The following is a 15,859-nucleotide window of genomic DNA, read 5'->3' on the forward strand; positions in this document are numbered from 1 at the left end:
CACCTCCCCAAACCCCACCCCCTACCCCCAAATATAATCCACTCTGCAACCCTCATTGCATACTCCCATGATAAAAATAATGTGTATCATTTTTAAAAAAGAAAAGAACACAGGAGGAGATCTCTCTCCTGCAGAGCAGCTAGTAGATTTGAACAATGCACCTTTGGGTTAGTTGAAAAGGTATAGAAATAGGACACTTCCGTGGCATACACCCTTCCCAGTTTTGAACAATTCAATGTTTCCTTGCTCTGTACAGACAACTACCTCCTGGCTCAAGTATAGGTTCACATAAGCACAATCAAGTGTTCTGGGATTCCCATTCTTCTCAGAGTTAGCCAGTTTTTTGTGTCCCACACAGTCAAACGCCTTTGCATAGTCAATGAAACACAGATAGACATTTCTCTGGCACTCTCTGCTTTCAGCAAATATTCATCTAACATTAAGTTATAATATCCCTAGTACCATGGCCTCTTCCAAACCCAGCTTGCATTTCTTGCAGTTCTCTGTTGATGTACTTTCAGTTGTTTTTGGATAGTCTTCAGTAGGATTTCACTTGCATGTGATATAAGTGATGTTGGTGTTGCTGTGGCTGTTGTTTTTGTTGTTGTATACCATCAAGATGGAACTGACCTGTAGCTGACCCTCCAATGGGTTTTCAGAGGTAGTAATCACACTGAAGGAGATTGCCCATCCTTCTCCCGTGGAACAGCTGGCAGATTCAAACTGCATGCCTTCGGGATTGCAATGCAGATTCTTACACTAGGCCACCAGAGCCCACTTGATATTAGTGATATTGTTCAATAATTTCCATACTGTGCTGGATCATCATTTTTTTTTAAATGGGAATAAATATGGATCTCTTCCAGTTAGCTGGCCAGACATTTGTCCTCCAGATTTCTTGGTACAACCTGGTGAGCATATCCAAGGCTGCATCTATTTGTTGAAATATGTCAATTGGTATTCCATCAATTCCGGGGGCCTGCGTTTTGCTGATTAATTCAGAGCAGCTTGGACTTCCTCTTTCATCACCATTATCTCTTGGTCATCTGTTGTTTCATGAACTTCTTTTGTGTCACCCAGATATTTCTGGTTTAGTAACTCTGCACTTCTTCCATTTTTTGATGCTTTCTAGATCATTCAGTATTCTGCCCATTGCATCTATTTTTTTTTAGGGGGGAATCAAGGCAGAGTTTATGGACCCCTGAGCCTCCTACCCCATTCATCTTCCTCTCAAGACCAGGCCAGGACTGAGAGGAAGAGTGACAGGACAGACCCACAAAGACAGAAAGCCCTGCCTGATGGACAGCCAGGCAGTGACCCACAGACAGATAAGTGGAGGAGAGAAGGGGTGCCCTGTTGGGTTTCCTGCCACAGATGGTCTGCTGGCACCACACTGGGTTTCCCTTCTACCTTCCTGGAGAAGCGACGCTTGGGCCCCTTTGCCCAGTTGATAAGCTGGGCCACTGCTGCCCCTGCCCACCCTGCTGGTTCCTGGATCTGGGGCTTCTGTCCTGGTCCCACTTATGAGTGCCTGCTCTCTGGGGAAAGCCTGGGGACCCTTCCACCTCTCCCTGCCCTGACTCAAGACCTCATCCTGAGGGAGCCCAGTCAGTCTCAGCCAGGTCTGGGGCCCTTCTGTTTTCCAAGACCATAAAGTGGACATGAAGCTTTCACAGAAAACCTCTGGTGGGGGTGGGGGAGGTGGAAGTGAGTCGCTTGGCAGTTTTCAGGGGAGGGGTCAGCACCCTGGGGTGGAGGTGCTGGCCCTGCTTGCTTTGGTCTGGCATCACCCAGGACCCCTCTAGGCTAGGAGCTGGGGCTCTGGATCCGGTGTCCACTGGCCCTCAGAGGGGTGCAGGGCAAGTCACCCTTCTCTTCACCTGCCTGGATGCAGGTGTTGGCTTCTTGGTCCAGTGGGACATAGCGGCCCTTGCAACTGTCCAGATAGAACCATGGGTCTTTCACAACAGCCTTGCTTTCAGAGCTCAGCCTTCTGGAACTTGTATGTCCCTGTCTTGTGCAGTTCGTGCAGGAAGGGCAGGAAGATGGGGCGGGCATATAGGGGCAGCTCCTTCTCCAGGGATTTTGCCAAGTGCTCCAGGTCACAGGTACTTGTTGGGCTGGTGATAGCAGCCATGCCAGCTCGGCCCTCCGTTTCTGGCACTTCAACGCCATACACTGTCACGTCGGCCATGTCCAGCAGGCGGTTGAGTGTGCCTTCCACCTCTGTTGTGGACACGTTTTCCCCTTTCCAGCGGAACGTGTCCCCTGTGTGGTCTGGAAATACAGGTAGCCCAGCTCGTCCATCACTAGCACATTGCCTGTGAGGTAGGCCTGGTCCCCCTTTTTGAAGACATCCTTGGCAATTTTCTTGTTGTTGGCACCCTGGTTGAGGTAGCTATCGAAGCGGCGCAAGCGATCCTTCTGGATGATGCGGCTCACCAGTTGTCCAGGCTCACCTGGCTGGCAGGGAATGCAGATGCCTTCGGGCCCCCGAATCAGTTCCAAGGTGTCCTCATTGACACACACCAGCCGGATGGGGTACACGAAGGACAGGATGCGGCTCTTGAAGCCATAAGCCCCCACCTGGCTGTCGAAGTTCCCCAGGCTGCAGTTGCACTCGGTGGCCCCATAGAACTCGGCCACTTGGGGGATGTTGAAGCAGCTGGAGAAGCTGGTCTAGATGGACTGCTGGAGGCCATTGCCTATGGCCATTCGCACCTTGTGCTTATTTTCAGCTTCTCGGGCGGGCTGGTTGAGGAGGTATCGGCACAGCTCGCCGATGTACTGCACAATCATACAGTTGTACTTGATACAATCGTCCCAGAACCAGGATGCTGAGAACTTCTTCCGGATCACCACTGTCATGCCGTGGAGCAAACACTGCCCTACTCCCACAGTGTTTCCTGCGGAATGATAGAGGGGGAGGCCGTCGTAGACAATGTCATCTGGCCGCATGCGGAATCCGTAGTATACCAGAGCAACCATGCGGTAATACCTGCTGTGCACCACGATGGCAGCTTTGGGCATCCCAGTGGTGCCCGACGTGTAGATGTAGAAGAGTTTATCTGTGAAAACCCTTGTCAGGAACACTGGGCAGGTGCGTGGGGGCATCTACCAGCAGGGGGTCCAAGTGCTTTGTACCAGCAGGTACTTCACTGGGCTCCCATGGGCCAGAGCAGAAGAGGCTCATCGAGGGGTCCAGGCTGGTGTGGATCTCAGAGATAGCTGCAGCCATCTCACTGCCAAAGATGAGGACCTTTGCCCGTGACGTGGTCAGGCAGTGGCACAGGGCATCCCGCCAGAGGTTGGTGTTGGTAAGTGCTGCCTCCACGCCCAGCTTGGCTATGCCCAGCCACAGGCCCACGAACTCGAACTCGTTGCGGTTCTCCATGAATAAGGCAGCCACATCACCTGAGGCCAGGCCTTGGGCCTGCAGGAAGTTGGCTAAGCTGCTTGAGTAGTCATCCAACTGTTTGAAGGTCCAGTGAATATCCGTGCCCTCAAAAATCAGGGCAGTCTTGTTGGGGTGGCGCTGTACCAGAGAGGCAAACAAGATGGGCACTGTCCGCTTCTCCCGCAGGTACCGCCGCACTTTTGCCTTCATCCTCAGGAGTACCATGCCGCTGAAGATGTCGCGTCTGATGATCTTGAAAAAGATCCGGAGGAAGCGCCAGCCGCCAGACCCCAGGTAAAGGAGCAGCAGGGAGAACTCCACCTGGGTCCAGGGGAGTTTCAGCACCAGCTGGGAGAATAACAGTACCCCCACCAGAGACGCCCCAAGCAGCATCCTGGCCTTTAACAGCCGCTCAGGCGAATGGTTGGGTCTAGGGCTTAGAAGGAAGGAAAGTGCTGACTGCTGCAGGGGCTGGGCTCAGCCGAGGACCATGCAGCTCTATTTCTGGCGTTTTGTACACTTGCTCAAGAGAACAGCAAATGGGACTCAGTATTCCTTCAGGTTCTCTTATTCTGGCTTCGGCTCCACCGCGCGGTACCCTGTCCAGATGCGGCCTGGCTGCGGTAGCCGAGTGAGGGGAGCGGAGGGCATCAGCTGCCCCTGGGCGCACAGATCCAGGTCTCAGCAGTGCTCTGCCCATTGCATCTTTAAATATTCAGACTCAAGTTTTTTCTTCAGCTTGAGTTTTTTCTTCAGTTAGTTCCGTTTTAGAAATGCCAAATGAGTGCATCCCTTTTGATTTTCTGACTTCAACTCCTTGCACATTTCACGATAATATTTTGCTTTGTCTTCCTGAAATGCCCTTTGAAATCTTATGTTCAGCTCCTTAACTTCCTGTATTCTTCCCTTTCTTTTGGATTCTTGGTACTCTAGTGCAATATTCAGAGTTTCCTCTAACATCTATCTCAGTCTTTTCTCCCTCCACTGTCTTTGTAATGACTTTTGCATTTTTCATGAGTAATATTGTTGATATCCATTGTTGATATCCTCCCACAGCTCATTTGGTCTTCATTCATTAGTGTTCAAGACCTCAAACCTGTTCATGAAATGACTTTTAAATTCAGGTGGGATGGATTCAAGGTCAAACTGGGTTCGTGTGGATTTGATTTAATTTTATTTAGCTACAGGCTCGAACTTGCATGTAAGTAGTTGATGATCTGTTCCACATTCAGCACCTGGCCTAGAAAACTAGGAAGATATTGAGCTTCTCCAGCAATTCTTTACACACAGGTAGTCAATCTAATTCCTGTGTAGGCCATCAGGTGAAGTCTATGTATATAGTTGCTGTTTGTGTTTCTGATAAAAGGTATTTGCAATGACTAAATCATTATTTGTACAAAATTCTAACATTCTATCTCCAGTCTCATTTCTATCACCAAGCCCATGTTTTCCAACCTTCTTCCCTGTGCCCAGCTTTTACATTCCAGTCACCCAATATTATTAATGTGTTTTGGTTGTATGTTCAATAGATTTTTCTACTGGAAAAGTTGGTAGAAATAAATGATCTATTTCCTCATCTTTGGCTCTGGTTATTGGTGTATATATTTGAGTTATAGTGGTATTAACAAGTCTTCCTTGTATGAATATGGGTATTATCCTGTTGCTTACAACATTGTAACCTAGTCTGTTACATAACATTGTAAGATTTATGAGGGTAAAAGTATGAGTTCAGTTTGGGGCATAAAAAAAGAATGAGGTAAATACGTGTATTGTTGTTGATTGCCTTTGAGTCGAGCATGACTCATAGTGACCCTATGAACAAAAGGCTGGAAGTCCCTCTACAACTATCGACATTTATCGAAGTTCATAGTTTCTGGAAGCAAGTTGTTTAGGAAGTGGGTGCCATTCTTGCTTCCAAACCTCACAGAATGTGTTACTGGTTGAGTCACCTGCAATGCATAGTGACCCTATGTACAGCAGCTCTGAACCCTATACTGATACTGACATGGAAAATATATCCAATGTCTATTAAGTGATAAGCATGTTGTAGAATTCTATGGTTTAATATAATTTTAATTAAAATATTAATATGTCCACTGAAAGAAATGTGAGCAATGTTATACATTAAACAAACACTGATTATCTCTGTGGTAATAGGTAAAACTATGGTTTTGGTGGTGGTTTAATATTTTGTTGTAATATCGTTTGCCTTTGTCATCAGAGAAAAAGGACTTTGAACAGTAAAGATTTGTTTCACATGTTTAAAAACTGTTTGAAACAGAAAAATACTTATTCTTAAAAGAGGGACTTTTTCCTTCCCTTTTGCCAGCACAAAAGAGTTCCATAACAATTTCTTGAATCTGTAAAGGAGAGTTTGTGAGGACAGAAAAGTACAAGATAGGAAGTATGTTTGAGCTCAGATACATCTCTTTAATAAGTAGTCAGTGAATGGGGACCTGGTAAGTCTCTAGCTCACCAACCTTTCCTCCCTGTACAGTAAATCTGCAACCTCCATCGAGGAGGATGAACAAAGGTCTTGTCCAGCAGCTCCCCTGGGCTTGCCCCATTGATCTAGGTCCCCAGCAGACTGATGTTGGCAATCAGAGCTCTTCTTGGATACCTGTGAGCCGAGAGAAGATGCGGTGAGACAGAACTAGTGTCCAGACACAACAGTGTGAAGAACAGAAGAGGGCAGCAGGGGATAACCAAAACCCAGGCGATCTTGTCCTGGGCCAGTGGATCAATTGTCCTTTCTTCCAATGGCCCCAAATTTTTCCATGGCAAATGTGGGGGCTTCTGGGTTCCCTCTGGAGTGTCTTGGAGTTTAGCAGACTCTGTGGTCCAAGAGAAAGGTTAGCTTCTCAGGGACAACTAGTTCCAGACTTTTGTACCTGCTGTGTCCTCTGTCAGATGGAGCCCTGGTGATGCAGTGACTAAGTTTCAGCTGCTAATCAAAAGATTGACAGATCAAATCCATCAGTCACTTCATGGGAGAAAGATGTAGCAGTCTGCTTACATAAAGATTTACAGCCTGCAGGATACCGTCCCACTAACTCCCTGCCACCGAGTATGTGAAGACTCAGCTGTCCCCCATGTGGTTTCCAAGGCTGTAAAATCCAAGGGCTGGAGCCCATCTTTCCCTGTGGAGCTGCTGGAGGATTCAAACCCCTAGCGATGCACAGCTTTTGGGTTCTCAGTGCAACTTACCACTGATTACCCACAAGTTTTTGTTGTTAGGTGCTGTTGAGTAGGACTCATTGTGACGCTGTGAACAACCAACCCGAACCCTGCCCTATCCTGTGCCATCCTCATCCTGAGACACTACAGCCCATTGCTAAAGTCACAGTGTTAATCCATCTCAATGGGAGTCTTCCTCTCCTTCACTGACCCTCCATCTTTCCAAGCTTGATGTCCCTTTCCAAGGAAAAGCCTGACCTAGCTACATGTCCACAGTATGAACTGGAGCCCTCCTGAAAACCCTATGGGGCAGTTCCATTTTGTCCTGCAGGGTCACAGTGAGTTAGAGTTGACTCGATTACACTGGGTTTGGCTGCCTCAAACATTCCCTCTCCATCTAAGCATCACTATCTCATAAGAAAGGGTTAGAAGCTTCTCTGCTTCCATAGCCTGTACTTTCCTCATCCAGCACTATTCTGTTCTAACAGATGCCTTTTATTTGTCTGATTCTTGACCCTATGGCAATAGGTATTTTTACTTTGGTACTCTTACTTTGGTGTCCTAGTGGATAAGGAAATGTGCTGACAACCCGAAGGCAAGAGGTTCGAATCCACAAGCTGCTCCTCAATAGAAAGAAAAAAAAAAAGGGGTGATTTCCTCTCATATTATTCACAGCCTCTGTAAACCCACTTGAGGGCTAGCTAGGAGTCAGTTCTGACTCAACAGTACATAACAGCACAGGATTCAGAGGGATCTCTAGTGGCCTGGTGGTAAGAAGCTGTGCTGCAATCCCAAAGGTACGTGGTTTGAATCCACCAGCTGCTCTGTGGGATAAGGATGAGAAATCTCTTCCCATGTGACTTATTGCCTCTGAAAACCTGCTGGAGGATCAACTATGAGTCAGCTCCACCTCAGTGGCAACCGACAACAGCACTACTGTGTAGGTTGGAATCATCAGCCTTTTGTTTATCAACCAAGTACAAACCACGTGTGCTACCCAGGGACCTAATCCCCTAAGAGTACTTCATAATGTTTGATTTGTGGAGGAATAAAACATGAATGAGTGGCAGAAAGAGCAAGTAACCAACAGCTTCATCACTTTTTTGGATTGTGGTTCTATGTAGCCTAAGTGAGGAGTCTGGGGCAATGAAGGGCTCTCTCCTTCCTCTTTTCCTTTCTCCCCCTTCTCTAGCCAGTGCACCTCTCCACATTCCCCATGTGGTATGAGCTTGCACTCCCTCTACTGGCCAGATTTCAGATCCGCAGGGAGCCCAGCCAGTGTACCCCTCATTTACTTCTTTCCCTTTGGAAAGACTCTTATACCTCTGCCTCAACTTTAGAGTTTACAAGGGACCCAAGTGTTAAGAGAAAATAGGGTTGGTCAGCATACAGTATTGGATACTTCCAGGGCTGATGTCAGAAACACTTTCTTCAGACCCTTACCTCATGCTCAGTTGCTGGAGTCTCCGCTTGTACTCCTTCTGTGACAGCTAATTCACAGAGATGTTGATTTCTGGAGCCTTTGGCTGATACATCAGATCTGACTGTGGAAGAGTTATCCCAGACGAGATAGAAACGAATAAAAACCAAACAAAAAGAGACAGAGGAAGGGGCCAATAATGACAGTTACAGACCCACAGAGAGACAAAGATACAGATGAGGCTGAGAAAGTTCACCAAGGCATGTCCCCAACCCCTTCCAGCCCTAATGGCTCATAGTAAACTGGCACCCCAGTCCAATGAAGGAGGGGCTAAGGGGAGTAATTGTGTTGATGGAAATATATTCGGAATGTAGAGCAGCTAGCTACTGGACTATTCTGGTGCCCCAAAGAGCTCTCCCCTCCACCCTCAGCCTAACACTTACATCATCACTGTCACTCCCACTGAAGGAGTGCTCTGGGTCCAGAACCTTCTCAGGGATGTTCTGCTCCTCTTCTGGCATCAGCTCATCCAGCCAAAGAAGTTCCTGTGGTGAGAAAACCCACTCCAGGGCCTTCCGGACACCCACCAGGCCCAGCAACTGCAGGAATAGAAACATAGCCCATACCTGTCAGCAACAGCAGCAGGCATACTATCAGTGGTTAAATTTATTAAGCACTTTGCTACATGCAAGACATCAGACATTGTTTCACTGAGCTAACCCACTCCTAATAGTTAAGATACAATTGTTATTTCCATTGAACTGAGAAGGAAGCTGGTACTTGGAGACACGAGTAACTTCATAGAGGAAACATGATGGTCCTGTGCACAGCCAGCAGTGCCAAGACCAGAAACTGTCTGTTATTATCTCAGTGAGTAAGGCACTAGCATTGCCCCTCCCAGGACCTCAGTTTCCTTATGAGCTTTATTATCCTTCTTTGTAGTTGATCAGATCATAAAAGCTGGGATGGAAGTGAATCAGGCCACCCATCTGTGAGAATGCCTCGCCTATCTTTCTTTGTGTTCAGATTCTCAACCAGGTAGAACAAGAGCAAGTAAGAGAAGGAATATGGCCTCCTCCTCCCCACTGTCCCCCGCTTTTGTGTAGGCCTTGGCCATCCATCCAGGCTCAGAGTTTCTCAGGAACACTCAAAACCTCCACAGATGTAGGAACCACTTCCCAACCCCATTCCAAATCACCATGAGGGGGAAGATGATGGCTGCAGGGGTAGATTTGATTGTCCAAAGCAGACCGAGGCAGACCAGCTGGATGGCCGTGAACAGGTGGACTCTGCACAGAGGCACGTGCCGCAAGAGCAGCAAGTCTGGCTGGTGTTTTGCTGGCATCAACAGTAGCTGCACCCTCTTTGTGAACTGGGAACAAAAGGAGGCAAAAAGAGCACTCAGGCAGCCTGGAGGGTGTCTCTGTTAGTGAAGCCCACCCAGAAGACTTCCTTGGTCCCTCTCCACACAGAGTGGGGCAGCAGAGTCCCCGTGTTCAGGAGAGGCAAGAAAAAGAATTAGGAGAACTGGTAAGTGCAAGCAGGAAAGAAAAAAAGACTTGGGTTGCTAGGTGATTTCCATGGGCTCACCTGGATGCTGTTAAGTGCTGCCACCCCCATGTACAGGAAAATACCGTAGAGCACGGGCATCGGGATGAACTGGGAGAAAGAGGCCGAGAGCTGACAGAGGAGTCTGCCTCTGCCAGCCACCTAGACACTCCACCAGATGTACCAACTCCATCCATCTTACATTTAGGACCTAAGCCACAGGCTTTTTCTTTTTCTTCATACCTGCCCCATCTCACTGAATCTTTACCTGAATTAGGTGAGGCAAGTTCTAGTACTCTCTCAATTTTACAGAAGGGGGAAATTTAATTTCAGAAAAGAAACTTGTCCCTTCCCTGTCCTCCCGCTCCAGTCTTGTCTTCCGCAGTCCTGTCAGCTCTCTGTGCTCCTGCTATACTGCCTTTCTCTCACGGCCTCACCATGCTCAGGCTGGTGCCTACCTCCAGCAAAGCCTTTTGCTATTTTTCTCTGCCTAAAATGTTCTACTCTGAGACTTCAGAATGGTCATATCCTTTTCATTACTCATACTTCATCTGTGACATCCCAGGAGTCCTTATCCGACCATTCAGTCTAAAGTCTTTGTGATTTTTCTGGTGAGTCTGAGTCAATTCATAGCTGACCCACCACTGGGTTTCCAAGGCTGGAAACTGCTCCAGAAGAGACTTCCCATCTTTTTCCCCTTGGAACTTCTGGTCAATTTGAAACACCAGTGGGGCTCATCCTTTTACTGCGCCACCAGAGTTAGAGCACTTTAAAGCAGTCCCTACTTAACCAACCACTTCAGCCTCCTTTATTTTCCTTAGAAGTTACCGCTGTCTGGAATTATTCTGTTTTATTATTATTATTTACACACACACACACACACACACACACACACACACACACACCCCTTCTTTTACTGTTCTGTAAGGATGGGGAGGGACATAGTCTCTTTTGATCACCATTATACTGTGCTTGACTACTGGCTGAAGGGTTGGTAGTTCAAAGCCATCCTGGGCACTTTGTAGGACAAGACTGAGGGTTTGCTTTCAAAAGCTCACCGCCTTGAAACTCATGGAGCAGCTTTACTCTGGATGCCTGAGGTCACCACATCTCAGAATCAACACAATCACAATATCCCCTAAACCCAGAACACTGTGTGGCATATGACTTAGCCCCAGTAAATACCTGCTGACGAGAGTCACCTAATTAGTAAGTGGCTGATCAGGTCCTTCTGGCTCTTTGTACTCCTCTCTCACCCAGCCTCCATGACCTTTCCCTCCCCTAGCCTCTCGTCAGTCTGCCAGAGCCTCCTTGTCTGACATCCTCCTTGACTGCTCCTTGTCTCAGCTTGGTGAATATTTCTGATCTTGTTACTTGTGTGTTGCTGCTGTTGTTGGCGGGGGCTTGGCTACGTATTCCTTTTCAGCACCCTCCTCAGGTTGCCCCCCACTTCTCCCAAGAGTCTAACAGAGTTTTGCACATAGCTGATATTCTATAAACATCTAGTGAGGGAGAAGTGAGAAGTTTTGCCACCTAGTTTTCCTGGGATATAATATTCAGGCTTTGAGTCTCAGGCCTGCTGGGAAGCTGGAACAAGGCTAGTGCTTGAACCCTGGGGGTGGGGGGTGGGGTGGGAAGAGTGGTGGTGGTGGTGTAGCTTTACTCCACTGGGTGCAAAATCTACTAAATAAGAATTGGGACTTCAGATAGATCTGAATTCAAAACTGGCTCTCTTCATGGACTCTAGACAGTCACTTGGCTCCTTTAACCGCTGTATACCTTTATCCAGTTGTAAAGTGCAGGTGCCCCTCAAGGCTAGTGTGTGGAGTACATGAGAGCACGTATGCAGAAAAAGTGACACAGTGCCTGGCATACAGCAAGTGTTCAATGTCAGTTCTTGCTCTATGATTATATTATTGCACTGAGCCCGACCCCGGGCTATTGAACAAAGGTACCTTGAGCACAGGTGCCAGGAAGATGGAGACTCCTGTGAGAATGAACACAGCCAGGCCCGTCAGCCTCTGCTCCCTGTAGGGAAGAGGGGTGAATAACCGGGGCCCCAGAGAGTCACAGGGGCACCCAGGCTGGAGATCCAGGCCAGGTAGCACTACAGATCCTGCCAACAGGAGAGAATTAGAGGGATCTGCCAATGATTTACTTGGAAGGAGAGGGCCTTGCTTAGCTTAGAGTGAAAAATTATTAGACAGGAGTGGAAGGGTACTTCAGCATGGGAGGTCTCTCCAGCAGTTCAAGCTTATAATAGTTCTTGTTTTTATTCTGATGGAAAAATAGCAATTTTTGCACTATCATAGAGACTCATATTAACAAATAACATAGTTGATTGCACAGGTTTTAGACAGTACAATCATATTTCCAATAGTTACTCCAAAATTATTCATGCAATAGATGACTGTAATCAATTATGTGTGTCTAAACCAGGCTACTCCTTGGAGGGAAAGATTCTGGGGCTTTGTCTGACATACTTTGGACATGTTGCAAGGAGAGACAGGTCTTTGGAGAGGGACATCATGCTGGGTAGAGTAGAGGGACAGCGCAGGAAGGGAAGACCCTCTATGAGGTGGATTGATTCAGTGACTGGGGTAATCGGGATGGGTATGTCAGAGGCAATGAGATTGGCACAGGACAGAGCAGGGTTTAGGGCTGTTGTACATAGGGTCGCTATGAGTGTCGCAAATGTAACAACAACAAAAAAAATCCTCTATGGGGATTACTAGGTGACAGCCCTTGCCCTCAGCCCCAGATGCCTTTAACCTTAAGTCAGTGATACCCCCTTGAGACCCCTTCCCAGCCCCTGTAGCCAGACTCTAAAGAGGAGAGAGGAGAAGAAATGTTTCAGCCACTTCTGAGCCCAAAACCCACCCATTCACCCCAATATCATGTTCATGGGCAGTGAGGAGTCCTTTGGAGTTGCTTAGAATTTAACCTACCAGAATAACTGTCTTGTACATCACTAGCCCACTTTTCCCCCAACCCTCATCCCAGCCTCACCTGATGCCTAAGAAGTGAGGGGGCTCTCCAGGGGCACAGGCTTTACTTTCCCTCCGGAGACTATCCATGTGGGCGAGGGAAATGACGGTTGCTGAGACATACCAGGGTAGCCCAAGTGCTGAGGTGAGCAGCATCAACACAGCTACACAGAAGAGGTCGAGGTGGAAGCCTGCCCCCTTCTGGAGGTGATGGTGGAGCCCATGAGGGTGATGCTGGCCTAGGCCCGTGCCTGGGCCCCCTCTTCCCCGGGGAGGGACAGTAGGAACAGGGATACCCCAATCCCCACCCTAGAGCTTCCACTCCTTGGTTAAAGGCCCAAGACCTTACCCAGCCAACCTCACCTGTAGTCTATACTCTGGACGGTTGAGGATGACTGCTGTGATCTGCTGGTCCATGAAGATGAGGATAGAAAGCAGTAGGGCAGGCAGGGCTGCTGCCACACTCAGCCACCAGGGACTGGCTCTAAAAGGTGACACCAACCAGCCACGTCCAGAGAGCGTGGGCTAGGGAAGAGCGTTCCATGAAAGGTTGGAGAGAATCTCCCATGCTCATCTTCTCTCCCACACACTCCAGCTCTGGTATTCTTTCCCCAACTCACCTTTCCCAAGCAATATTACACGTGTGTGTGTGTGTGTGTGTGTGTGCACGCGCGCACGCGCGCCCTGAGAGAGGGCAGAAGAAAGGAGACTAGTTTGAGGATTAGGCTAGAGCAAAGAGCTCTGGACTTCGGTTTTCAAGATCTCTCCCTCTCTGAAACATGAGGAGAAGAAAGAGCAGGCCTGCCCATTCTTGTGCACAGACACCTCCTTCCTAGGCACTGCCCTTCCCCATTCAGGGTGGGGCAACTCAGGCTCAGGCCTGCCTTGGTCTGGGGCAGGGACAGGTGTGCCTGCATCTGTTCAGATTATAAGCGTCAATGTGGATGTGAGGGCGCAGTTTCTATCTCTGGTTCTGAGGCCCTCAAGCTTTTCCCTTGGTCTCCTAGGGGGAGGCTGCAGGACAGGACAGGTGAGGGAGTCAATGCTAAGCCCTGCCCTGTGCATTGTCTGTGATCAGAGCAGGTGATGAGGCAGCAAGAAAAGTAGGGAGTAGGGGAGCCAGTAAGGCCAGACCAAGGGTAGGGTGACCCCGTAGCAACAGTAGCTGCCATTTACAGAGGACTTGGAATGTACCAGATACTGAAGTAAACCACAGAACAACCTATGGGGAAGTCTTTATCATCAGTTATGTTTCCATTTTATAGATGAAGAAATTGAGGCTCAGAAATGTGGATTAACTTGTTTAAGATCACAGAGCTTGGAAGTGTGGAACTGGAACTCAAACCCAGGGCCAGCTGACTAGGCCCATGCCTCACGATCACTAACCCAGATTAGTATGTATTCTGGGCTATTCACCAAGTATCTAGCACATCACCTCATTAAATCCTTAAAACAACTCTGGAAGACCAATACCTCTACTATTCCTATTTTAATAGTGAGGAAACTGAAATTTGTAGAGAAGGGTCCTGTATGCTAGGTCCTGCCTTCCCCTCTGCCTGTCCCTCTCAACTCCCAACTCTCACCTTGAACTCTCTGGGCACCATGAGCTTTGGTGTGGCTAGACCCAGGAAGGCGTCAAGGCCACAGCCCAGAAGGATGGCCAAAACTGAGGAAAAGTCACCGAGCACCTTGCGTACCTGGTCACACAATGAATGCTTAGCCAGAGTTGAGTACATCATTCCCTTTCCTCCATATCCTTTCCCATTTACAGAAAGGGCCCAAGGCCATGAGCCTGGCCTCTCCCACAGAAATAAAGAGGATACTTACCACTGAGGGGAAGAAGTGGCTGGTCTTGATATGCTTGAGGGCCATGGCAAAGAAGAAGGAGGTGAGGAAGAGGAGGAAGGAGAAGAAGGTGATGTCTGGGACTGCATAACAGTTGGGACCACGAGGGTGGCCTCCCTGCTGGACACACTGAAGTGGGGGCAGTAATGATGCATTGACCAGGCCTAGGTCCTATATGGAGGGGTGGTTAGGGTGGTCATGGCAATGGAATAAACATCCTGCTCTCCTAGACCCCCCTCATCAGGAGAAAAGCCTATTTAGATATGAAGAGTCAAGGGTAGGAAGCCTTTAGCCATAGGAAATGACTGAGCCTCAGTGACGTATGAGGGGTTCCCTATTCTATAGGCTTGGGAGATCCAGAGGGCATTGAATTCTCTGTTCTCCACACTTCCAGAGTCTCACCATTCTTAAGATATCATCATTGTCTTTTGGCTTTGTCCATTGAGACTTATTTCCTGGAAGTAAAGAAGAATTCAGGTATATGTCGCTTGCCCGTGGAACCTGTCCCAGCCCCACCAGAGCCTAATCTAAGAGAATAAGATGAATCAGAGATCCAATCAGAGATCTGGCTCATCTGTCTGCTGATTCCATTGCTAATAGGTCTGTGCTCGTCAGATCATTTGCCCATGCCCTTACCCTCTTAAATTCTCCATCCCTCCATCTCTGGTGCCTAGCACAGGACTTGGCAGAGCTGATGTTCACTAAATTTCTGGTGAACAGATGTGCACATTGACTTGTTGGATCTACATATCTATGCACTTTCCCTTGGCCTTCCCCCCCACCCTGGGTCTGAATTGGTCTTGTTCATGCCCAGCACAGTGTCTGGCACATGTTGGAGCGAACACTTCTTCCCCAGTCTTCTTGTTTGCATTATAATACTCAAAGCTTCTCTGGAAGAAGCAGCTGGTGTACCTGACCCAGATCCTTCTCCTTTTTCTTGGGAGTAAGCTACATGCCTCATGCTCAGCTTCTTTGAGGCAAGACTCTGCCCAATGATGCCATGACTGGTTCGGTGGTGGTGTGTGCCAGTGAGTCAGTTCCAACTCATTGCCACAGAGGGCAGAGCAGAACTGTCCCACAGGCTTTCCTAGGCTGTAATCTTTACCAAAGCAGACTGCCACATTTTTCCCCCCATGGAGTGGCTAGTGGATTTGAACTACAGACCTCTCAGTGGCTGAACACTTAACCATTGCACCACTAAAACTCTTGACTGAATGAGTAAATCCAATTTGGGTTTCATCAATAGGAAACCCATCCATCCGTCTATCTATCTGTCTGTCTATCTATCTATCTATCTATCTATCTATCTATCTATCTATCTATCATCTATCTATCTATCCAGCCATCCACAACAACAAATATATAAATAAATATATATAAGCGCTATATATTATATCTGGAGAGAGGATGAAAGGCACCCAAGTGTCGAGAACTCTCCTTCATAGGGTCGTTATGAGTCGCCTGCGACTCGATGGCACTTAACAA

At 48.1% G+C, this 15,859-nt stretch overlaps 1 protein-coding gene and 1 pseudogene across 1 annotated transcript in view; both read right to left on the reverse strand.

The window, feature by feature from the left end:
- Positions 1 to 1,806: 1,806 nt before the first annotated feature.
- LOC102870159 lies at positions 1,807 to 3,790 on the reverse strand (annotated as a pseudogene).
- A 4,274-nt stretch (positions 3,791 to 8,064) lies between these two features.
- Positions 8,065 to 15,859, reverse strand: part of SLC4A9 (solute carrier family 4, sodium bicarbonate cotransporter, member 9) — a 13,143-nt gene continuing 5,348 nt past the window's right edge. Inside the window, exons 12-21 of the mRNA XM_006891161.1 lie at positions 14,777 to 14,829; positions 14,357 to 14,545; positions 14,113 to 14,226; positions 12,893 to 13,054; positions 12,552 to 12,730; positions 11,498 to 11,570; positions 9,585 to 9,653; positions 9,193 to 9,366; positions 8,438 to 8,593; positions 8,065 to 8,118 (exon numbers count right to left, since the gene is read on the reverse strand). Of these exons, the coding sequence (XP_006891223.1) occupies positions 8,065 to 8,118; positions 8,438 to 8,593; positions 9,193 to 9,366; positions 9,585 to 9,653; positions 11,498 to 11,570; positions 12,552 to 12,730; positions 12,893 to 13,054; positions 14,113 to 14,226; positions 14,357 to 14,545; positions 14,777 to 14,829 (1,223 nt within the window). The remainder of the gene's footprint in view (positions 8,119 to 8,437; positions 8,594 to 9,192; positions 9,367 to 9,584; positions 9,654 to 11,497; positions 11,571 to 12,551; positions 12,731 to 12,892; positions 13,055 to 14,112; positions 14,227 to 14,356; positions 14,546 to 14,776; positions 14,830 to 15,859) is intronic.

The sequence above is a fragment of the Elephantulus edwardii genome, unplaced genomic scaffold (genome assembly GCF_000299155.1).
Source record: "Elephantulus edwardii isolate Elephantulus edwardi_28Jun2011 unplaced genomic scaffold, EleEdw1.0 scaffold00095, whole genome shotgun sequence".
NCBI classification, from domain to species: Eukaryota; Metazoa; Chordata; class Mammalia; order Macroscelidea; family Macroscelididae; genus Elephantulus; species Elephantulus edwardii.